This window comes from Nilaparvata lugens, chromosome 1 (assembly GCF_014356525.2).
Source record: "Nilaparvata lugens isolate BPH chromosome 1, ASM1435652v1, whole genome shotgun sequence".
Lineage (NCBI taxonomy): Eukaryota > Metazoa > Arthropoda > Insecta > Hemiptera > Delphacidae > Nilaparvata > Nilaparvata lugens.
In genome coordinates, this window is record NC_052504.1 from 97,090,741 (window position 1) to 97,116,208 (window position 25,468).

Sequence of the window (25,468 nt, forward strand, 5' to 3'; positions counted from 1 at the left end):
TTAGTATGAATTAGCTTAAAAATCAATGTACGAAAATTTGTGAGGACCAGAATAAAAAGTCCCAACTATTTGGGCAAAAGACGCGCTGATTTTTTTTAAATTGCAGATATGAGCCAAGTTGTGACTGCTTGGACGCTGATAATATTTCGGCGGAAATCTATTTTTCTTGAGCAAATGATGAACGCCTAGCCCACCGTGCTCTACCAAACCCCACACGTACAATTTGCGGTCACCTGCGCCACTCAAACCATATTCGTAAACTGCAAAGTAAAGCAAAAAGCTACAAACTAGTAATGAATAGGCTAGCCTACTACTCACATGAAACACAAATAGAATACGATTTTTGAAGAAGGAAAATGATAAATATATGAGCAAAAACTGAATTTGTTACATTATTTGTGCAATAATTACCTGGCAAGTCATCAACAGATTCCTTTTGAACAACTGTACCGGCACTGTGCTTCCTTATAAAAGAAAGCTTACAAAACGAAATACCCCTGTTATAGGCGATTACATTTCTCTGCAGTAGAACAGACATTTCTTCAATTGTTTATCTTTAAAAAGCCTTATTACCGTAGCCTATTCAACAGATTGAATTTAAAATAATGTAGAATGTTTTGATAGGAACAGACATAACCTAAAAGCATGTGAGGGTTCCTTTACAAAGTACAAACTTTTGTTACTATAATACATATGTTATTTTTAACCCTAATAACTACTTGTTTAGTTGAACATTTTTTGAAAAGTTTGAACGGCTAAATTGATAGAAATCGAATAAATTAATGTAAAAAATAGAAAATTTAAATTGCAGTACACCACTGCAGCTGTATACACGAAACGCGATCAGCTGGAAGGAACAGCTACAGCTGTTTGCTTGTTGCTCACATCTGATGAAAAGTATGTAATTTATCGATATTTTGAATCATCGATATCTCACCTTTTATCGTTATCAACATTCTGATTTCTTGCAAAAAATGCGCAATAAATTACCAATGATTTATTGAAACTTGTTACGGTAGTCTAAAAATAATAAAAAAATATATCATTCTCAACTCACAAGTTCAACAGAAATTACAAAAGGTAAGGTGACCGAGTAAGTTATCGATTCTGTCTATGGTATATAATCGATACTGAACAGTTGACACTATTTCCAAGTTTTGTTAATAGTACAAAAGTTGACAATAGACTATTAACAAAACTTGGAAATAGTGTCAACTGTTCAGTATCGATTATATACCATAGACAGAATCGATAACTTACTCGGTCACCTTACCTTTTGTAATTTCTGTTGAACTTGTGAGTTGAGAATGTTATTATTTTTTAGACTACCGTACCAAGTTTCAATAAATCATTGGTAATTTATTGCGCATTTTTTGCAAGAAATCAGAATGTTGATAACGATAAAAGGTGAGATATCGATGATTCAAAATATCGATAAATTACATACTTTTCATCAGATGTGAGCAACAAGCAAACAGCTGTAGCTGTTCCTTCCAGCTGATCGCGTTTCGTGTATACAGCTGCAGTGGTGTACTGCAATTTAAATTTTCTATTTTTTACATTAATTTATTCGATTTCTATCAATTTAGCCGTTCAAACTTTTCAAAAAATGTTCAACTAAACAAGTAGTTATTAGGGTTAAAAATAACTTAATATGTATTATAGTAACAAAAGTTTGTACTTTGTAAAGGAACCCTCACATGCTTTTAGGTTATGTCTGTTCCTATCAAAACATTCTACATTATTTTAATTCAATCTGTTGAATAGGCTACGGTAATAAGGCTTTTTAAAGATAAACAATTGAAGAAATGTCTGTTCTACTGCAGAGAAATGTAATCGCCTATAACAGGGGTATTTCGTTTTGTAAGCTTTCTTTTATAAGGAAGCACAGTGCCGGTACAGTTGTTCAAAAGGAATCTGCTGATGACTTGCCAGGTAATTATTGCACAAATAATGTAACAAATTCAGTTTTTGCTCATATATTTATCATTTTCCTTCTTCAAAAATCGTATTCTATTTGTGTTTCATGTGAGTAGTAGGCTATTCATTACTAGTTTGTAGCTTTTTGCTTTACTTTGCAGTTTACGAATATGGTTTGAGTGGTGCAGGTGACCGCAAATTGTACGTGTGGGGTCTGGTAGAGCACGGTGGGCTAGGCGTTCATCATTTGCTCAAGAAAAATAGATTTCCGCCGAAATATTATCAGCGTCCAAGCAGTCACAACTTGGCTCATATCTGCAAGGTAAAACATTAATAATTTTTCTCTGTTTTTTTAATTTCTCTCTGTTAGTTTTAAATTTCATTCTTAATGAGATGAGCCTGACGTACTTTTAAATTTATGAGCAAGGCGGGTGTTGAATGTGTAGATGTTATTTTATATTAAAAGCTGCTGGAGATTTTCCTCTATGTAAGAGAGTCATTCTTTTCAACCTCCGATCACATATAATGAGACACAGATAAACGGTAGAGGGAGGCGACTTCCACAAAGCTGAACAGCGTGTCATCCCCATCAAACCCTCTGTGCTCAGTCATCGATGCGGCCAGATCGTCAATTTTTGTCGAGTTATAGATCCACAATAGGCCTCCTTGTCGCCACAGTTGAGTCTCCTGTCAAATGCTAGTTACGTAGCGTTATTTGCAAGCAGAAGGCAATAGTTCAGCATAAATCAAACAAAGAATGATTTCAGTTTCCACTTATGAGTGATGATGTTATGCGTGGATAGTTTCGGAAAATGGAAGACGTCAGTTGGAATGACGTCTGGAATCGTTGTGATGCATTAAAACTCGGACTCACAGTGCTGGTGCAACCAAACGGCTTCTCCAGTAAATCAAATGGGACAGCTTCGATCACCCTCCATAGACACCTGACTTGGCCACTTGTAACTTTACCTTAAAACATGACTTTGAGGCCAGAGATTCAAAACAACGTCATAGCCCACTTAAACTCATTTGGCGTCAGCATTTCATGAAGGTTTTAGTAGGTCTGTTCACTGGTATATATAGAATGTTCTGAAAAAAGGTGCCCATAAGTCAGGGCGTGATTCCTCTCATCAAAGTATTTAGTATTTAATTATTAGGTCCATAAAAGGGATCACTAAAGTGAAACCCACTGGGACACGTCAAGAAAAATAAAGGAAACACAACTGCCCTAAGGCAGAAATCAAATAAGAAAATAGGCACTCACCACACTGCTCTCCAACATAAAGAACTCACGAAGTGAGTACAGAGGGTGATCCATCAGCAGGCTCTTCAGAGCCCCTCGAAGAAGAAAAAAAGTTTTAATTAACATAGGTCCGAAAATGCCTAGTTACCAAGTTATACAGAGTGAAAGATTTCGTCTGAATTTCAGTTCCCCTGTCGAAACGAAGCCTTACGGGTATTTGTTTGCTGTTAATTAATTGAATAAAACCGTTTCCAGACCTGTAGCTACAGTAATTTTTTTAGATATGTGACGAAATTCGCGAAACTTGGTACAGAAAAACAAGTTCCTTTAAGGTTTGAAGCAGATTTACTATGTTAAATGTACAATAAACACAGAATTTATTCTACAGAACTTGTAGAAAATTTAATTTTGAAGAGAAAGATGTAGAATAAGTCTATAATAAACAAACGCAACCTTAAAAAAATAATCCTCAATTACATACAAAACGCATGAAAAATAGAGAGCTTAACATATTTTGTCCATTGTTCATGCGTTTTGTATGTAATTAAAAATTATTTTTTCAAAGTTACGTTTGTCTATTATAGACTTATTCTACATCTCTCTCTTTAAAATTAAATTTTCTACAAGGTTTTATAAAAAATTGTTGTGTTTATTGTTCATATAGTAAATCTGCTTCAAAACTTAAAGGAACTCGTTTTTCGGGACCAAGACTTGCGTATTTCGTCACATATCTTAGAAATTACTGTAGCTACAGGTATGGAAACGGTTTTATTCAATTTCTCAGTTCATTTTACATAAAGTACGCTAAATTGTACACCTTAATTAACAGCATACAAATACCCATAAATAGGGCTTCGTTTCGGCAGGGGAACTGAAATTCAGACGAAAACTTTCACCCTGTATAACTTGACAACTAAGCATTTTCGGACCTATGTTAATTAGTACATTTTTTCTACTTTTGATGAGAGGAATCACGCCCTTACTTATGGGCACCTTTTTCAGAACGGCCTGTATAATGCCTCAACCTAGTAATGGTTGAAAAATTGGTTAAAAAATTATTCTCTCATATACATTCGTCTCTTATTCATAGCCTCATTCAGTTTCATCTTGCTGGCTGTGAACAGGACCTGAGTCATTTAGTAGTACGACTGACTTTTATGATGTTTGATCCATCGTTTCTCCATTAAAGCAGTCAGTGTGTTGTCGTCTGCAAAGGTGACGAATGTGTGGGAAATGGTCACTGAGCAGGATGAAAAGGAAAGGGCCCAATACAGAACCCTGTGGTACACCATGTTTATTATCATTACCGTGTTTACTATGTTGGCGTATAAATGAAAATATAGATCCAAGTACTCTTAAATTATTTACTCACAGCATGTTTCGACTATATGGTGCCATTATCAAGAAGATAATTCAATTTTTATTAGATGTGTGTTGATGTAAAAATAGTTTGTCAGATGGTAAAAAATGTTGCCAGATTAGATTCATAAACTATTATTCAATAATCAATGACTGACTGTTTATTGATTTTAAATAATAAAAATTGACCACGCAACCAATGGAGTGATAAAGTGGAGGATGATCTCCGAAAGATGGGGATAAGAGCATGGAGACGAAAGTCATGTGACCATGATGTGTGTGGAGGGCTCTTGTGCGAGAGCTGTGTAAGAGCACATCGAGCTGTAAAGCCAGAAGAAGAAGAAATGATAAAAATTGAAAATCTGAATAAACTTACTGGAGATTTGTTCTAACAAGTTACCATAATTATAATATATATCTTACGTTGTTATTAAACAACAGCAAAATAGATGATAGAGAATATAGACATGATTAGTTGAACATTTCAAATACTCGCTTGAACGGTGTTGTTGATTTTCAGATAACTGATATAGCGTGCGGCTATGGATTCTCTCTATTTGCTGTGAAAAAGGACAAAGTTAGACTACTCGGATGTGGTATCAATACTGATGGTCAAATAGGTATGCTCTGTTTACAATTTATTCGTTCCCTAGATTCTATTCTCGTTATATCAATTTCATTTCTTAATTCAAGTTCTAGCTTGACTTGTCTGAATTTCAACTTGACATAATTGAATTGAGCTTAATAGATAATTGAATTTCGTTTTTTAACTGATGCCCGGTTGCAGAGTCGCCACATAAAAATTATTATTCATCCTTGGAAAAACAGCTAAAAATAATTATTTTGTCGTGTATTTCACCGGATCTCGAAAACGGCTCTAACGATTCTCACGAAATTCAGAACTTAGTAGGTTTATAATATAAAGATTCTATTGCATTAGGTCTCATCCCTGGGAAAACTCGCTGAAAGACATTAAAAGGATAATTATTATTCATCCTTGGAAAAACAGCTGATAATAATTATTTTGTCGTCTGTTGGTGATGGAATAGAGTGAGCGAGTTCATGTGTGTGGGACTGTGTCAAAATTATGACTCAGCTGTTGAACTTTTGTAATCATTCAATCAGGTACTTAGTGCCGGTTGCAAAAAAGTCGGGTTATTTCCAATCCTGATTAATTCTAGTAGATCCATCTTTTTAAAATGGTCTTCTCTGATTTGGTTCACGTGAAGTTGATCAGGATTAAAATTTAACCGGCTTTTATGCAACTGTGCATTTGTGAGGGAAATTTTTGCATTCCTCTGGGAATTAATCTCAAGTCACTGTGATTAGATAGAACATTTCTGTATGAATGTTATTATAATTTATTCTTTCGTAATAAATTTTTTATGCTTTTGTACTCCAGAGCGAAGCTCGGTCCCCGATATTAAATGTTGAAGTGAGGTTGTTTTGACTGCTAGGCTACCAGGCTCCACGCCGTGACCACCCTCTCGGCCTGGTGCTGACTCCGTCGCCCATTGAGCTGGTGGTGCGGGGGCGGGGTGAGCAGGGGGGTGATGTGCGGGTGGTGCGGATGGCGGCCGGGCGTGCTCACTCGCTGGTGCTGACCGCCGAGCACGGCCTGTTCACACTGGGCAACAACGCCCATGGCCAGTGTGCACGCGCCGTAGTGCAGGGCGAGGACTATGCCCAGTCACACAAAGGCGGCTCTCCACACAACATCAGGCATCTCGGTGGCCAACAAATCACCGATGTCTGCTGTGGACAGGATCACAGGTCAGCCCACCAAATATTACCAGTACTATAGTCAACTGATCTCTCTGATCATCCATCTTTGGATGATCTCTTTGCTGAAGATAAGATAAGATAAGATATTTATTGACAATTGTTACTAGGCTCTTGCCTGTGGTAACATTTACAAAAATTGACATAATATAATTAAATTAAACTTAAGAAATAAATAATTATTTTCAGTTATGCATTGGTATTAATAATTACAAATATTGAAGAAAATAATATTGTACATATTGAGCCATCAACATCAACTAAAGTATTATCACATAAGCAAGTTGTTATTTGCATCCATGTGGAGTGAAACTTATCATGAAAGTATACCATGAAAAATTGAAGTTCATAATAAAATACAATAGAGGGAAGATGAAATAGGTGATAGATAAACTATGAAAGTGGCCCCATTACAGAACATTGTGATCAGACTTTTAATAAAAAAAAGAGAAGTAATAATAAAAATGTGCATGAAATAGGAGCAATAAAATGAGAGCGTGAATGCACCAAACCCTTCCAATCATAATGACCTTATGCTAATGTATCATTTATTAATGATGAGAGATTGGAGCGGGTAGATGCATACACATATCTTGGGGCCCGGGTAACTTCTAACGCTGATCACTACACTGGAATTAAAATCAGGTTAGAGAAGGCACGTGCTGCATTTATTAAATTGAAGAGTTTAGTAATTAATATTTTACTAATAAACCTGACGAATTGGCTCACCTATGGGTGCGGAGGAGTGGTAGTGACGGGAGACTCATCTGTTCCAATTTCCATTGTGCGGCTGACTATAACAGGATGAATATAATATAATATGAATATAATCGACGTTGGGGGAGCTTTGAGTCAAACATCGTACTCAAGAATGTGTTACTTATCTGTTTTCAAATGTTTGGACTGAAAATTGGACCTGAATTCAAGTGTATGGAACATAACCTACTTTTTGGACTATTTATTGAACGAGCGAAGTGAGGTCAAAGATTCAAGTCGACGGTTTGGCATTTCTCTTAATGTTTAAATGTTTGTATGTTTAAATGTTTATATGTTGCGCATTTACGGCGAAACGCGGTAATAGATTTTCATGAAAGTTGACAGGTATGTTCCTTTTTAAATTGCGCATCGACGTATATACAAGGTTTTTGGAAATTTTGCATTTCAAGGATAATATAAAAGGAAAAAGGAGCCTCCTTCATACGCCAATATTAGAGTAAAAATCAGACTATAGAATTATTCATCATAAATCAGCTGTCCAGTGGACTATAATACTACCCGTTCAAAAACATCGAACATCTTGAAAATGCATCTTTCCATTAACGTTAGTAAACAGTTGACTATAATACTTCCCGTTCAAAAACATCGAACATCTTGAAAATTGTATCTTTCCATCAACGTTGTAGCGCAGCCAGACCTGATAACAGCGCTCACATTCACATTCCGGGGACGACACGTCACGGTACGATATAGGACAGAAAGCTCTATTTTTATTTAGGATTTTTTCTAGACATTTTTAATTGATAAATTATTTATTAATTTTTGAGAAAACATAACAACAGGTCAATGTAACTCACTGAGCGCGAGGTCTACTGTTCACAGAACTACTAGTAGTGTATAAATCAAAATTCGGGTAAGAAACAGTTTTGGGCTGTGCCTGTTAGTCCTTCCCTAATCATTTAAAAAAGAATTGTGTTCTGTTTATCAATAAATAAATAACGAACGAAGCTCGTTGCCCTGATATTAGTCAATTATAACTGGTGGGAATTACATTTTCACTGTTACTTTCACTGTTGTGTGCTATTCCAGCTCAATGGTGAAGTGAGCCACAGTTTAGATTAGTAGTTTCCATGAAAGAGAAAAGTGCCAAAATCGATCAGTGGTGTCAGCACAATTTCGAGACTTTTGCAGACTTGTGTTAGCTCATATATACAGAAATGAATTATTGATTGCAACCTGTAGGCCTCCGACATGTTTGTTTGTGTTTTAGTTTGATGTTGACGGCGGATGGCGTTGTGTGGGCGTGCGGGTGGGGGGTGGACGGGCAGACAGGGCAGGAAGGTCGTTTGGAGGCCATCAATGACAGGCCGAAGCCTGTGGCCTGCGGTGATGTCAAAGGCCAGCGCATCGTCAAAATGGCCAGCAAGGGGAGACTTTGTGCTCGTGCTCAGTGGTCAGTCTTCACAAACTCTTTCTCACTCTCTCTCTCTCTTTTTATAACTTTTTCTTTATTTTCATCCGTATTATTGATAACTCTTTTCTGTTAATTTATTTTACTCTGAATGATTTATCGTTTTTTTTATTTGGTTTTTACTAATTGATATTTTTAGTCTTAATTTATTACGCTAAGACATAATTTTTCGTATGAATTTTCAACTTTCTTTATCCACTTTAAGTGGTGAAGGGGAGGGTATCCTTGATACCCTCTCTGAGAATGGACTTCTTAAGGTCCGAACTTCACCGTTTCATGTGAAAACATTACAGTAGTACCTTAACTTTCGCATATTTCGTCATTTTTCTTGCTCGATATTATTGTAGAACTCTTCAGTTTAATATGATTCACCATGTTATTTTACTGCTACTGGTATTTATTTTCAACGCTAGAACGTAAGTTGAATTTTGTATTGTTAAACACATGAATAAAGGAATCTGAATCTCTCTCTTTCTCTCTCTCTCTCTCTCTCTCTCGTGTTCTCTCCATCTCTCTCTCGTGTTCTCTCCATCTCTATCCATTTTCAAAAGGAGACTCTATGACCATTTGAATAGTTATCAATGAGTGCGTGCAAACTGTTAGTTTGGCGAGCAGTGGAATTCAAGTACAGGTGTGCAGTTTTTGCAAGCTCATTAAGGGCAGAACATGGCAATATTACTCTCTTCATAGGTATATAATAATTTGCAGTGTGTCTGGTGCTTTTGGAAAACTTGACAAGTTTCTCTTCATTTTCAACCTCTTCTGTCTTTCTTCATTCTCTCATCTTCATCTTCTTTATAATTTGTTTTTTCCTATAAGTTTTTGTCTTAATATTTTATCATGTAACATATCCATTCTTCATTATTTTCCTTTCAGTTTTTGCAGTTTTTTTTATTGTTAATCTTAGTGAAAGTTGTAAGAACGTTCAATTAATTCAGGTGTCGAACTATATCTAATGATGTAATACTTATATTTATCTTGCTTTGTATTTTGTTCTTGTTTTATTAATTGTATAACATGCTTTGTATTTTTTTTGTTCTATTATGCAATGGGTCTCTTTAGACCTACCACACGAAATAAATAATCAATCAACCAATCAATCAATCTCTATTGTCTGTAGACAATATTTTTATGCATCTATATAGATATAGAGAGAGAAATATAGTGTGAGAGAGATTGATTGATTGCCCTAATAAAGGCAATCAACCTCTCTCTCACACACACTCTCACATTTGCAACTTTTACATTCTTAAATTTTGTAATTTAATTTTAATCTTTTTTTTATTTTTAGTCTTGAATCCATCTATTTCACATTTATTTTGTATTCAACTGTTATACATATTAGTTGAGTTTTAGCTCTAATTTTCATTGCTATCATCGACTTTTTTATAGGCATAGTTTTGAATCTCTATTTAAAATTTATTTTTGTAAAAATTTATTTTGTATTAGTTATAAATTTGAAGTTTAGATTTTCTGTTCATTTTTCTAATTTATTATAATATTGATTTTGTTATCATAGTATTCATTTGTATGAAATGTAAAGCGTTGTGTGGCAGAGAGGACATGGAGTCCTAACTCCGCCCTCAATAAAAGCAATTAATCAATCAATCAATCTCTCTATATCTATATTTATATAGATGCATAAAAATATTCTCTACAGTAATTTCAAATTGCATTCTCTTCATATCATATTATTTTATTTTTTACTAGTAGGTAACCCATGCTTCGCAAGAGACTAATTAATAGCTTGACAAACTGAAAACTTGACGTAATGGAATCTTGAAGAATTGAAAATAGGCATTTAACCATCCTCGGTGAATTAAGAATCCATATGCAAAGTTATCAGTCCAGTAGCTCAGAGACTTGATGATGCGTCATTCGTGAATTTCCTATCCCGTACGTGTAAAAGCCACTTCTTTCATTTATTATAGTATAGATAAAAAGTTAAAAAGCTGGAAAATCGTAAGTAGACAACGTTTAGCCTACTATTATAATTTCAGATCAATCCAAAAAACGATTTTGATAAACCAATGCATTGCAATAAACCGATAAACTGATCCCGATAAATCCGATGCATTGCATCAGGACCTTCTAAATAGGACCTATTTAGGAGGTCCTGATTGCATTCATATAAATGCACTGAACCATAGCCACCTCTAATACTGTATTAGAGCTGGCTATGACTGAACACATGCTGGTATCGAGCACATTTTCTACAACTGTACTACGAAAATCAAAATATCTCATCCCCGAAATTCACAACCTAACGTATAGCCAAACTATAAAATATAAACACGACCTAGAATATGAAGGAACCTTGAGGGTTTGAAAGGGTAGGTTAGGAGGTTAGGTTTTTGCTTCTAAATGTCAAAATGCTTGTATTATAAAAATGTTTTGATAATTATTGTCAAGCAGAAACAGAAAGCTTGCATGTCAGAACATGTTTGTGTTATTGACCGAGCGAAGTGAGGTCTAAGATTCAAGTTGACGGTTTGGCATTTCTCTTAATGTTTAAATGTTTATATGTTTTAATGTTGCGCATTTACGGCGAAACGCGGTAATAGATTTTCATGAAATTTGACAGGTGTGTTCCTTTTTTAATTGCGCGTCGACGTATATACAAGGTTTTTGGAAATTTTGCATTTCAAGGATAATATAAAAGGAAAAAGGAGCCTCCTCCATACGCCAATATTAGAGTAAAAATCAGACTATAGAATTATTCATCATAAATCAGCTGACAAGTGATTACACAGATGTGTGGAGAAGTCAGTCTATTGCTGTATTTCTATAAGGTCTATAGTGTCAATCAGGTACTACTTATGGATGAGAATACTGCGTGAGGTCTACTGTTCACAGAACTACTAGTATAATTTGACTATTATACATCACCGTATGCTTTTCAAGAATACGATATTTTGCCTACCCTGTACTACAGCCTACGTCACGGCTGCAGTTCCCCCACTTCAATTGCATGATGAAGTGGTGGAATACTTCAATTGCAGTGATGAAATAATAGTATTGTGATTACTATGTTATGACTTTATATAGTAGTACTAGTTGTAGTGTTAGTCTTTGTGTTTCTCTTTTAATATATTACGAATTGCTATTTATCTATATGCTGTGTAAATGTAATGTTTCGAAATATTTTGCTATACCTACTGATATTATTGAAAATGTTTATTCAAGTTTTATTAAGAATAAGATGTTGACAAAAAATGTATTTATGCTAGTGACTTACATCATGTAATCTTGAACTTTTGACGAGGCCTGAAATGTACTGTACAAATGTATTTATTGGTCAATAAAACAAATTTATTTATTTATGTCAACTCCAATATGAACATGTCACATGAGTGACTAAGCTTCTGTGTACTAACGTTGGGTTTTTGGTTGCAGATGAGGGAGATGTGTTTGGCTGGGGCAACAACGAGTATAGACAGGTGCTAGGTGATGCGGCAGGTGACCGGCTGCAGCTGCACACACCCGTGCATCTCAGTCAGCTGCGACAGGTGGCTGGTCGCATCACTGACATAGCGGCCGGCGGGTCCTTTGCCATGGCTCTCGACGGTATGTACAGTCCGGGTCCATAAGCAACAGATGCTCTTTTGTATCTTCTCAAAAGCAACGTGTTGCATCCGAAAAATACACAAGGGGCTTTAATGTATCTTTCCATAAGAAACTGATGCTCTTTTGTATCTTCTCAAAAGCAACGTGTTGCATCCGAAAAGATACACAAGGGGCTTTAATGTATCTTTTCATAAGCAACAGATGCTCTTTTGTATCTTCTCAAAAGCAATTTGTTGCATCCGAAAAATACACAAGGGGCTTTGATGAATCTTTCAATAAGAAACTGATGCTCTTTTGTATCTTCTCAAAAGCAATCTGTTGCATCCAAAAATATACACAAAGAGCTTTAATGCATCTTTCCATAAGAAGCTGATGCTCTTTTGTATCTTCTCAAAAGCAACGTGTTGCATCCGAAAAGATACACAAGGAGATCTAATGTATCTTTCCATAAGCAACAGATGCTCTTTTCTATCTTCTCAAAAGCAACGTTTTGCATCCGAAAAATACATAAAGGGCTTTCATGTATCTTTCCATAAGCAACAGATGATCTTTTGTATCTTCTCAAAAGCAGCGTTTTGCATCTGAAAAGATACACAAGGGGATTTAATGTATCTTTCCATAAGAAACTGATGCTCTTATGTATATTTTCAAAAGCAGCGTGTTGCAAGCGAAAAGATACACAAGCAGCTTTAATGTATCTTTTCATAAGAAACTGATGCTCTTTTGTATCTTCTCAAAAGCAACGTGATGCATTCGAAAAGATACACAAGGAGCTTTAATGTATCTTTCCATAAGAAACTGATGCTCTTTTGTATCTTCTCAAAAGCAACGTGTTGCATCCGAAAAGATACACAAGGACCTTTAAAGTATCTTTCCATAAGAAACTGATGCTCTTTTGTATCTTCTCAAAAGCAATCTGTTGCATCCAAAAATATACACAAGGGGCTTTGATGTATCTTTTCATAAGCAACAGATGCTCTTTTGTATCTCCTCAAAAGCAACGTGTTGCATCCGAAAAGATACACAAGGACCTTTAAAGTATCTTTCCATAAGAAACTGATGCTTTTTTGTATCTTCTCAAAAGCAATCTGTTACATCCGAAAAGATACACAAGGGCCGTTTCGAACGCGTACTGTAGAACACTAAATCGAATCTTTTATTTTCAAAAACATGACATTTCATAGATAGAATAAAATAGATTTATTCCTCCTAATATATACATTATACAATGTCAGATTCCATTCAGATAAGATTGTTCAGTGACAAGAAAATGATCGGCTGTCATAAAAAGTAAAGGTCTTTAACTTGAACCAAAGAAAAAAAAACAATATAGATATTATACTACACAATAGTGTTGTACATGCTCTCGACATCTTGTTAGGGCATAGCAATTAGATTAGTTTTTAATCTACGTCTAAACAGATGTGGTGATCCTATAAGTGAAATTTCCCCTGGCAACCTGTTTAAGAATTTACCTTCCAAAAAAGAAATGATTAGCGGAAAAAAGTTGAGTTATGCCTTGGAACCCTTATTTGTCCAGCTGCACGAGTCAATGGCCCTTGCCCAGCAAAATCTATTTTAGTGCATTGATTGCCACTGGCCCAATAAAATTGTAACAAAACCTTGTAAATAAATAAACATAGGAGACTCAAGATGTTTAGACCGCTGAACAGGTCAGCACGCTCAGCAGGAGGTTCTTGGAAGAATCGAAGCAAGGATCGCTGTAGAGTGATTAGAGGTTTCAAGTGGGTGATGTAGGTGCAACCCCAACATGATATACCATAAGAAATTCTGGAGTGAGCTAAAGAGAAATCTATGTTTTTGAGTACGGAATTGGGACATCATTTTTTTTATATGATAAAACCTGTGGAGAAGCAATCTTGAACTATTCTTGAATGTCCGAATATGCTCCTTCCACAGAAGATCACTCTCCATCAACACACCCAAATATTTCACTTTTTTGGAGTGCAATATTTCACAGCAAACACAATTGGCTTGATTTAAACAGTTAATATTGTGGTATTTTAGCGAGTTTTCAAAGTACAGTAGAACGTCAAAAATCCGGACCGTCAATAATCCGGATTCGTCTCTGGCAAGAAATAAAATGTTCGTACCTTCTGCCCTCGGCGCTAAGCTCCTTTACTTTAGAGCGGACGACGGGAGAATGGCTCTAATGTATATCCTTATACTCTACCTACCAATAATTGAATACTGTATATGCAATTTTAACAGCTTTGTTTCTTGAATAGTGCGTGCTGACCGTTTTTTAATGTAATTTCGATAATCCGGATAATTTGATGATCCGGATGGGGTTCGGTCCCAATTAATCCGGATTATTTACGTTTTACTGTAAAATGGGTCAGAGAGCGAAAAGTTATTTTAATCAGGCTTTTCCAATATTTAGTTTTCTTTTTAGGGCTACTGATTATTGAAATACAAATAAAACTATTATCAAGTACCCTTTATTTTATGTGTGTTGCAGAGAGTGGGTGCGTGTGGGTATGGGGGATGGGTGTGCTTGGAGGGGGACCGCAGTTGATGCGCTGCTCTGCGCCGCACCCCTTGCCCAGGGCGCTGTTCGGTGGGGCCGAGGTGGCGGTGCAGGGGGTGGGCTGTGGCCTCTACTCCATGTGGGCTGTCACCGTCCAGGGCCATCTCTACATGTGGGGCAAAAACAAGGCTGCCTCTCTCGGGCTGGGCCACACCAAAGACCAGTTCTTTCCATTCAAGGTACGGTACACTCTTCAAATCACTTCCTACAGTCAGGTCCACGTTATATTAATAGATGTATTAGATTGACATTGGGCTATATGAATAAAAACAGACCATATGCTCATGAGCATGAGCATGGAGCATACGGTTTTGCTCATTAGTATTAGGTAGAAGCATAAGCATTTGCTCAATTTTATTGACCGAGCGAAGTGAGGTCTAAGATTCAAGTCGACGGTTTTGCATTTCTTTTTATGTTTAAATGTTTATATGTTGCGCATTTACAGCGAAACGCAGCAATAGATTTTCATGAACACGTAAACTTTTGTTTAGATGTTTGGATGTTTATATGTTTGTATTTCACCGGATCTCGAAAACGGCTCTAACGATTCTCACGAAATTCAGAACTAAGTAGGTTTATATTATAAAGATTCGATTGCATTAGGTCTCATCCCTGGGGAAACTCGCTGAAGGACATTAAAAGTATAATTATTATTCATCCTTGGAAAAACAGCTGATAATAATTATTTCGTAGTCTTTTGGTAATGGAAGTGAGTGAGGGAGTTCATGTGTGTGGGACTGTGTCAAAATTATGACTCAGCTGTTGAACTTTTGTAATCATTCAATCAGGTACTTAGTGCCGGTTGCAAAAAAGCCGAGTTATTTCCAATCCTGATTAATTCTAGTAGATCGATCTTTTTGAAATGGTCTTCTATGATCTGGTTCACGTGAAGTTGATCAGGATTAAAATTTAACCGGCTTTTGTGCAACTGGGCCTTTGTGAGATACATTTTTGCATTCCTCTGGGAATTAATCTCAATTTACTGTGATAAGATAGAACATTTCTGTATGAATTTTATTATAATTTCTTCTTTCGTAATACATTTTTTATGCTTTTGTACTCCAGAGCGAAGCCCGGTCCCCGATATTGATAATAATACAATGAAGAATCCACTTGTCAGCTGATTGGTTATGAATAATTCTATAGCAATGGTTTACAAAAAGTCCCACGGCTTGGGTTGCTTTTCGTGGATTAGCGTGGGTCTACTTTGCGGCGGGCCTTACACCTTTCATGGGACACTATGTACACTTCAATTTAGTTTTCAATCTAATAAATACACTCATGATTCCTATGAATACAACTTCTTCATGTGTATATCTACAATAATTGAGCTATTCTACTATGTTTTTTAAATTCAGTTTTAAATTGTTCACAAATTTGTTGTAGGTAGGTGTTGGCGCGCATGTGTTGAAGGTGGATTCAGGCGTCGATCACACTCTCGCTCTCTGCAAGCCATTTGCCTAATCAAACCAAATCTATTCTCTCCAAAAAAAATAGTTCGCAAATCTTGTCAATTGTACATTACAATTATTGTTGATTGAACAGGAATTCACAAACAAAAGCAGTGCGATATATCATCATCATCAATAATCACTAAAAAATATCATCACAGAGAAAACATTGTATAATTGCTATCTTTTCTCTACATCATCCAGCACACAATAATCACTTGTGTTAGTAGTCCAGTCAAGGAAACGTTATAGAGGGAAAAGTTGGGAAGACAATTTTTGACCCCGCAGTTCTGTTTAGAGCGGATATCTCAAAAACTAGAGGAGATATGAAAAAGTTGTAGAATGAATATTGTAGGAAATTATGTAAGCTTTAATTTGTTATATGACAGTCAAGTCCTTAGGATACATAGTTTTTGAGTTTTATGCGAGAAACCAAGAATGGTACCTTTAAATCACCCCCACCCCCTTGGCACAGTGGGTAGGGGTGGGGACTTTTGATATGTTTACTTCCTTACTACCTTAAACAGAACTGCGGGGTCAAAAATTGTTTTCCAAACATTTCCTCCTATACCCTTTATTGAGCATTCATTGCCTGGACTATAGGTAAATAATTATCTATGTTTATAACTCAATTGTTACAAATTAAATTGTTGGTTGTAATAATTAAACGATTGTTTTCTTTAATATGACTGCTCTGTCCTTTTACCTGTTATGAATGACATTGTGCACTATATTAGCCTATATTTCCACGAAACCCACCAATATTTTTCAGCATTATATGATTTTATTCGAATATCAAGATCAACCACTTATCCACAACCTTTTCAATGGGGCCTTAAGATGTCTAAAATAGAATTTGATCGTTCAAATCATTACACTAAATAATGTACTCAACACCGATTTAATCAATATCATTTATAAGAGACTAGCTTACCCGGCGAACTTCGTACCGCCAAAAAGTCAATGTATCACATGTCACACTTGACTTTATTTGGTGAATCATGAAATTTATTTATTCACAATCAATATTTTCATTTACATCTCAATACGGACTTTCTATGTGCTTAAAACTACCGTTTTAATACCAGTTAACAATTTTATCACAGAGTGAGGTGTTTATTACAGCTGGTAAATTTAGATGCTAAATAATAATTATTATCACAACATGATCTTGAATCATGATGATCTTCCCGTTCTACGTTAGCCGCTCGGCCGACTATTTCGAAAACATAGGTCTGTAAAATGGATTAATATATAATTATTATTAGCCCCCCTATTAAAATTTCTGGTCAGAAACCATCCCCAATATCCACACAACATATTCCCTAGGTTTCATGCCGTTCTGCTTAGTAGTTTTCGAGTCTATAGGGAACAAACAAACATACATTCATTTTCATGTATAGAGATTCAATTCAATTCTCTATTCAAATCATTTTATTTGTCAATTTATAAAAATAATACAAATACAATTTTTCTCTTCATTGCATCCTTAAACCATAAAAATAAAACGAATATAAACAAAAATAATGCTAGAAATAAGATGAAATTCAAATACAAAATTCTTCAAATTTCTATATCTTTATCTCCCATAAGGACCAGATGGTAATGAGTATTCATAACGGGGGAGAATGAAGGAGAGACTCTACGTTTTGGTAAAGTCATCAGCTGATGGCAATCTTTCTGTCCTTATGAAGTCATAAGGACGGCAGCTTTCAGGACGGTCAAATGGCAGCTGCCAAAAGACCTTAAAGATGCAGACCTTTATCTCTTTAAGGTCTTTAAGTTGAATCACAATTTACTCTTAAAAACTGTTATTTGTTTTCTCCAAGATCAAAAACTCACTGTTAATAAACTCAGTTCACATTTGAATTTGTATATGATGATTTTTCCAGTTTCATGATAATCTTTTCATCTGATAAAATATTCCTCAACTATTTTAAAATTAATTTTTTTCAACGAAGAATATTATAATTTCTTCAGCATTATTCAGTTGATTTAATCATTTTATTTTCAACCTATTCACCTATTAAATTTGTTTTTCAAAATGTGAGAAAATTGATGATACTGATGAGCATGCATAATAAAAAATATTGAAACCCTACCCTTATAGAAATAGACACGGCCAGACATCTGTGTAATCCATTTGTAAGATGATTGATTATGAATAATTCCAAAGTCTGATTGATTCTATCTTCAAAGTAGAAGATAGTGATATCAGAGTATGGAGGAGTTCCTTTTCTTTTCATATTATCCTTAAAATGCAAAATTTCAAAAAAACATTGTGTATACATCGACGCGCAGTTGAAAAAGAAATATTTCTGCCAAATCTCATCGAATTCTATCAACGTGTTTGGTCGTAATCGCGTTACATACAGACAGACAAAAGCAAATCGAGTTGAAACATAGACCTCACTACGTTCGGTCAATTAGATTCTAGGCCTACACTGCGACGTTGCAATATCGTAGGCCGGGGCCTTCTATTAGAGGTGGCTATGGCCTAATAGATCTCACCATAAGCAACATATGCTCTTTTGTATCTTCTTGAAAGCAACGTGTTGCTTCCGAAAATAACTTTTCTTATCAACAGATTCTCATTTTTATATGTTCAAAGGCAACGTCTTGCATCTAAAAACGTACATAAGGAGCTTCATTGTATTTTTACTTTCCTTGCCCTATTACCATAGGTAAGGAAAGTATTATTGCTTTCCGAAAAAATTAAGGTATCCCAATTTCTAAATTTCTATACGTTTCAAGGTCCCCTGAGTCCAAAAAAGTGGTTTTTGGGTATGGGTCTGTATGTGTGAGTGTGTATGAGTGTATGTGCGTCTGTGCACACGATATCTCATCTCCCAATTAACGGAATGACTTGAAATTTGGAACTTAAGGTCCTTACACTATAAGGATCCGACACGAACAATTTCGATCAAATGCAATTCAAGATGACGACTAAAATGGCAAAAATGATGTCAAAAACAGGGTTTTTCGCGATTTTCTCAAAAACGGCTCCAACGATTTTTATCAAACTCATACCTAGAATAGTTATTGGTAAGCTCTATAAATTGCCACAAGTCCAATATCTGTAAAAATTTCAGGAGCTCCGCCTCATCTATGCAAAGTTTGATTCTATATTCCCAATTATCAGGCTTCAGATATAATATAAACAAAAAATTTCAAGTGGAAAAGATTGAGCATGAAAATCTCTACAATTAATGTTCAGTAACATTTTCACCTAAAATTTAAAGTAAGCTCGAAATTCGAGAAAATGTGATTATTCAATTGCAAACTGTTGGCAAATGTTGATTCTATTAATGATAATTTTCTATGAAGAGATAGCAGACCTCGTGTCTCCAGCGTTATTGTCCTGTCACCAGCTGGCTTGGATATTTGAATAGTAGGCTTGAGATGTGCGTGAACACTAGCGTCAGGTGATCAATTTTCATAATGGCAAGGAATGTTGTGTGAGTGCGCCACACCAGATTTTTCCATAAGCAACAGACGCTATTTTGTAACTTCTCAAAAGCAACATGTTGCATCTGAAGAGATACAGGAGGAGCTTTTGGAGCTTCATGGATTTCATGATGATGGAATTCCAAATGTGCCAGATTCGGTTGATATTAGGGCTATGGAGAGAGGTTGGCCTTACAAGTGTTGTGCTATAATATGAAACGTTTCGCTACAATACAGGGTGCGTTATTATTCACTGAAACATGAAATCTATCCTCCACTCACAGATCAGAGAAATCACTCATCTTCAAATGCTTATAACTCAAGAATAGGAGTGAATTTTGTCAATGTGATGACATCTTATTGTTCCTCTCGTCAAGTACTATTATTCCGGTGAGTTTGAGCGATTTAGCTGTTTCCATAGTAATTTTATTCTCACCAAACCTGTCTAATTACAAGTTGCGGATTTTATATATCGATACAACAGTTCATGATCGAGTTCTTCAACCCAGGGGTCACTAGTCACTAGTGCATGATGTGTTTTTGTTGATACAGGTTGAACTTATCAAGTTAGATCCACTTTAAACGTTCAGCATTTTTTTGAAGCATAGGTGTTGAGCTAGCTTCACACGCACTCGGTTTCATTCGGTTCGGATCGTTTTCGGTTCGTTACCGAAAACGAATGAGGCTTTCTTACATGTCAGGTTTCAATTCGTACGGTTCTAATTAGGTATTTTCTTCTCAAACACAGCTGTGTTTGGATTTTCACAGTTCATGCTGGTATATTTAAATATAACAGCTGGTGCTAAATTGTAAGATGTTATTTCTTGAACAACAAAATTTCAAAGTTAATTAAAAAATTATGAATTATTTGAATAGTTTCTTTTTTATTATGTTAATTTTGGATGTTCAGAGAGATTATTTTTTAAATTGAAAATTTGTTCCTTGTTTTGACACATGGTATATAAACTTCATCTCTTCTCTTCATTGATGAAATCATGTAATATTCGTGGAAAAATAAAAAAAATTCTCCCTGAGTTTTAATTTATATCTTTCATATTTTTTTAGCAAACTATTCATTGAGAAAAAATGTTCCTGTGAACTAACAGAAATGAATTGACCATATGATTTTGACTTGGAAAATTTTGAAACAGATAATCACGATATCAGGCTAAAAATAAAAACAAAAATGGCAAGTGTGTGTAAAAGACTTTGCTTTTTCCTGTTTCCCTAGCAACGAATTCGAATATGATGAAACCTATTCGTGTCGAGGGGGCGTTCGGTGCTAGGCGGTTGCTATTCGGTACCGAATTCAAACCTAATCATCGTTTCACACTTATCGGAATTTGCCGAAAACGAAACGAACCGAACCGATAGTGTGAAAGTAAACTCTCGCTAGCAACGAATTGAAACCTGATGGAATTTATTAGAGTCAAGTGGGCGTTCGGTTCTATGCGGTTTCTATTCGGTACCGAATTTAAACCGAATTACCGTTTCACACTTATCGGAATTATCCGAAAACGAAACGAACCGAATGAGTGTGAAACTAGCCTCATTCATAAGTTATGGACTGACAGCTAAAAGTGATTATCGCCGCCTCGCGTAAACAATGGAAAAGTCGATAATAATATATAGATGAGTCGATACACTTACAGGATAACGGCATATTTGAACAATGCAACAACAATAGGTAATCCTTATATAGTGAACTCCACGTTGTAATGGCAGTGTTTGATTAGCAATGGTATTGCTATCTTTGTCTATCATTCAGCAAAGCGTATAGCGCTATCTCTTTCTCGCTTTGTTCTGTTGCCAGATCATCTTTAACAATTTAGAATTATTAATACTACCGGTAGTAGTTCTGTGAACAGTAGACCTCACGCAGAATTCTCATCCACAAGTACCTGATTGAAACTATAGACCTTATGGAAATACAGTAATAGACTGCTGGCTTCTCCACACTTCTGTGTAATCACTTGTCAGCTGATTTATGATGAATAATTCTATAGTCTGATTTTTACTCTAATATTGGCGTATGAAGGAGGCTCCTTTTTCCTTTTATATTATCCTTGAAATGTAAAATTTCCAAAAACCTTGTATATACGTCGACGCGCAATTAAAAAGGAACATACCTGTCAATTTCATGAAAATCTATTACCGCGTTTCGCCGTAAATGCGCAACATATAAACATTTAAACATTCAAACATTTAAACATGAAATGCCAAACGTCAACTTGAATCTTAGACCTCACTTCGCTCGGTCAATTAATTAACGAAATATTTCATCTCAATTACGAAAACTCATTATGAAATTATTGAAAAATATAGTTTCTTGATTAATAAAATATAATTGATTGTTTTAAACGAGAATGAACAGTTAATATTACATCAATAAAGCTGTATCAGCTACCGTCTATAGAAGGCATTGAAAAGACAGAGGATTGACAACGTTGATCTCCTATCTTTCTCCACTGCCATTATAACGTGGACCTCACTATAGAAATAAAATCAACATGCTTCCCCCATTCTAACAATGCTGTCCGATTCATGTGAATCAACAGCGTTGTGAGGCGTGTGGCCATGGGTGTGTGTGTATGTGTGGGTTGGTGATATGATGAAGGTGTTTCACTTTAATAGGTCAGCATATTTCCTATGAACAACACAGATATATTATGTACTTCCCGTTGTGCAGCCGATCTTGTTCATCTTCATCATCGTCATACTCTTCTTCTTCTTCTTCTTCTTCTCTTCTTCTTCTTCTTCCTCCTCTTCTTCTTCTTCTCTTCTTCTTCTTCTTCTTCTTCTTCTTCTCCTACTCCGCCTCCTCCTCTTCTTCTTCTTCTTCTTCTTCTTCTTCTTCTTCTTCTTCATTCTATGTGTCACTGACGTTGTACTCAGCATATATTACGTTGGTTTTGATACACACATGTACGGTATGTAATATATATGGTATATACATACAAATTGTGTCTATATATACGTAGCATGTTGTAGTATATGTTGGTGTTTTCGTAATATATAGTCGGCGGTGAGTATGACAGCCTCCGCATTTTATCCTGTCACCTTCGACTGTAAACATGTTGAGCTCCTGTTGTCTGCCTTGTACGGCCCTAACACACATATACGGCAGCCGTATGCGGCCCGTTTACGGCCTAATAAGGCACACGTCCACGGCTGCTGTTATCTTCGTGATTATAGTAACACTCATCAGTCCCGCGATAACGGTGCATGCGGCTACCGGTAAGTCTAATAACATTAAAATAGATAAATAAATAGGAAATAGGTTCTGTCTTAAAAAAAAAGAATATATCGGGGCACCGAGCTTCGCTCGTTATTCATTTATTGACTTTTGATAAATCAAACACAATTCTTTAAAATGATTGGGGGAGGACTGACAGGCACAGCCCAAAACTGTTTCTTCCCGAATTTTGATTTATACACTATAAATAGTCCAGAAAGTAGGTTATGTTCCATACACTTGAATTCAGGTTCAATTTTCTGTTCAATCATTTGAAACCAAAAATAATATAATTAGATTACATACAAACCAAATTAAATAACAAAATAACACTCACTAATCACTTGAAATTGTCAAATAATGATCAACATTGATATTTATTTATTATTTATTTATTTTGAGTATTACAATAGTGCGATAATATCCCTCTAGCTGTAAGCTATTTGAGGATATATAAAAATAATCCTTTACATACAATAAAAACAATCAATAAAAATAATTATATTTCTTATTACCTGATTATATTTCTTCATTTTTGTAAACTGATTGTTCTCTTTTGTCCATTGCACCATAAATTAACTTAACTTAAACCGACTTAACTAAGCGAAATAAGACTTATAAAAAAAGACTTTACTTGGTAAGCGACAATTAACAAGATAATCATAATCATGTTAATCATGATTATCATGTCATTTCAACAAATCAGATTAATATGTTGATCAAATCGATTAAATTGTCTAGCTAGATAAAATTTCTCGCTGATTGATTATGATTATACAGCTGGAAATAATTCTGTCTCTCTCCCACACATGTACACGCATCTTCTCTTATCGAGAGACGACGAAATTATCATCTGTTTTCCAAGGATGAATTACCCTTTTAATGTCGTTCAACGAGTTTTCAAAAGAATGAGACCTAGTGCAATCGAATCTTTATATCATAAACCTACTATGTTCCAAATTTAGTGAAAATCGTTAGAGCCGTTTTCGAGATCAGTAAAACATAAATAACCAGATATAGGATAGCCAGATGTATAAAAATAACCAGATGTATAAAAATAACCAGATATATACAGAAATTGCTCGCTTAATATAAAAGGATAGCATGAGAAGATATCCCATGGTATAGGTCGTTTATGTTTCAAATTTTAACTTCAGATACCTATTGTTGCTGGTGAGATATTGATATTGTAATATCTATCCATAATGATTATACTGGGATTTTGTCAAAAATATCACTTATTTTATTGTAAGCCGTTATTTTATTATACAGAGTGAGTCATATGTATGGGAACCCCTCAATAAATTGGAGACTGTTGTAGATATAATACTGTAATTTCCAGGATAAGTTATTGGTCAAATACTCTACCTTTTGACTTACAACTGAATTTCAACCCCTCATAAGGGGGTGACTTAACCTGGTTTACACCAACATGGGTTTACATTGAACATAACTTATCATATACATGATGAACATATGTGTGTCAAGTTCCGTTCAATCTAATAGAATCTATAAAGATTAAGTTATTAACATTTTGTTAATAACTTTGGTGTAAACGCAGCTTTATCAACTGATTTCTGTAACTTATATCTACGAATAGATACTTTTCATCTGGCTGAGTTTGACTGATTGTCTTGTGGTGGCGCTTGAATGAAAGTGGAATGGGAGATATCTTGTTGAATTTGAATATTTGGAGAGAATACTGTTGAAAATCTATTGAGGGGAGATCAGTATAATTAAGGTGTGAGAGCAAGCAATCAATCCAATGAAACAACTACAAGGACTCATGAACGGTTCAAATATGAGAGATTGTCAAAGTATATTTGAAAGAAGTCAGGAGCTATTTGTGGAGTAATAACATAATTTATTAAAATTTTGTTGATAACTTTGGTGTAAACCCAGCTTTAGGGGTTGTAGCTCGAATATTTTAAATGTAAACACCCATTGTGTGGTACATCATTTTGAAGGCCTTTTTAAAACAAGAAAGATGACATTGCAAAAATATTTTATGATACTTGTATCCAAAATGGCGGCTGATTTAAGTTTTAGTTTTTAAAGAAATGAGGGGTTGTAACCCAAATTTTTCGAACGTAAACACCCATTTTGTGATACATGTGTGATACTAACGATTCTCACGAAATTATCATATGAAGATTTGATTGCACTAGGTCTCAACCCTTTTATAACTCGCTGAAGGACATTAAAAGGATAAAAATACGTCCTTTGAAAAACAGCTGGAAATTTTGTCGTCTGTCGATACCGTAATGGAATTGAGTGAACGAGTGCATGTGTGGGATCATTCAGCTGATCTCACGAGATGAAAAATTCAGCAAGATAAACTAATTTTGTTTATTTCTCTTTTTTTTAGAAAACATGTTTACTTCAGAAAGTTCAAAATAGTAACTAGATGCTGTTAGTGTAGAATAGTACAAAGTATTTTAACAAATATTGTAGTATATCATTCTAAAATCGAATTCATATATCCATGATGAGTGTTTGTTTTTTGAAGTGTGAATAAATTGTTATTTTGATCAGTGATAGTAGCTTAACCTAGATTTTGATTTTGACTGTAGTAGGCCTATGAATTTGAAAAGGGACAGTTTTGGGCATAAGCTTATTGTGCCTCCTCATATGACCGTAATAATAATTGTACAAGTGAGAAAATGAATAAATAAATATAAACTATAAATTCAATCTTTCGTTACAATTTTCTATGCTTTTATAC

General features: G+C 35.2%; 3 protein-coding genes across 3 annotated transcripts in view; 2 read left to right on the forward strand and 1 right to left on the reverse strand.

Annotated features, from left to right (window-relative positions):
- Positions 1-15: 15 nt before the first annotated feature.
- On the reverse strand, positions 16-862 carry LOC111060259. The gene is made up of 2 exons (XM_022347922.2): positions 412-862; positions 16-260 (listed from the first exon to the last, which is right to left on the reverse strand). The coding sequence occupies exons 1-2, from the start codon at positions 536-538 to the stop codon at positions 16-18; spliced, it is 372 nt and encodes a 123-aa protein (XP_022203614.2). The 5' UTR covers positions 539-862.
- Positions 863-1,486: 624 nt separating this feature from the next.
- On the forward strand, positions 1,487-16,104 carry LOC111060260 (RCC1-like G exchanging factor-like protein). Its single transcript, XM_039419697.1, is given in 9 exon segments — positions 1,487-1,935; positions 2,082-2,242; positions 5,043-5,142; positions 5,980-6,295; positions 8,292-8,448; positions 8,450-8,474; positions 11,889-12,059; positions 14,542-14,789; positions 15,997-16,104. Coding segments are annotated over 9 exon segments (1,383 nt in total). The 5' UTR covers positions 1,487-1,808; the 3' UTR covers positions 16,075-16,104.
- A 6,405-nt stretch (positions 16,105-22,509) lies between these two features.
- The window catches only part of LOC111062302, a 22,685-nt gene continuing 19,726 nt past the window's right edge, over positions 22,510-25,468 (forward strand). Inside the window, exon 1 of the mRNA XM_039419698.1 lies at positions 22,510-22,745. Coding sequence (XP_039275632.1) covers positions 22,583-22,745 — 163 coding nt within the window. The 5' untranslated portion in view covers positions 22,510-22,582. The remainder of the gene's footprint in view (positions 22,746-25,468) is intronic.

Excerpts from the sequence above, each read along its gene's own strand:
- LOC111060259 (XM_022347922.2), bottom strand. The coding sequence starts at position 538 with ATGTCTGTTCTACTGCAGAGAAATGTAATCGCCTATAACAGGGGTATT. Across the intron at positions 261-411 it reads ATCTGTTGATGACTTGCCAG|TTTACGAATATGGTTTGAGT; the intron begins GTAATTATTGCA and ends TTTACTTTGCAG.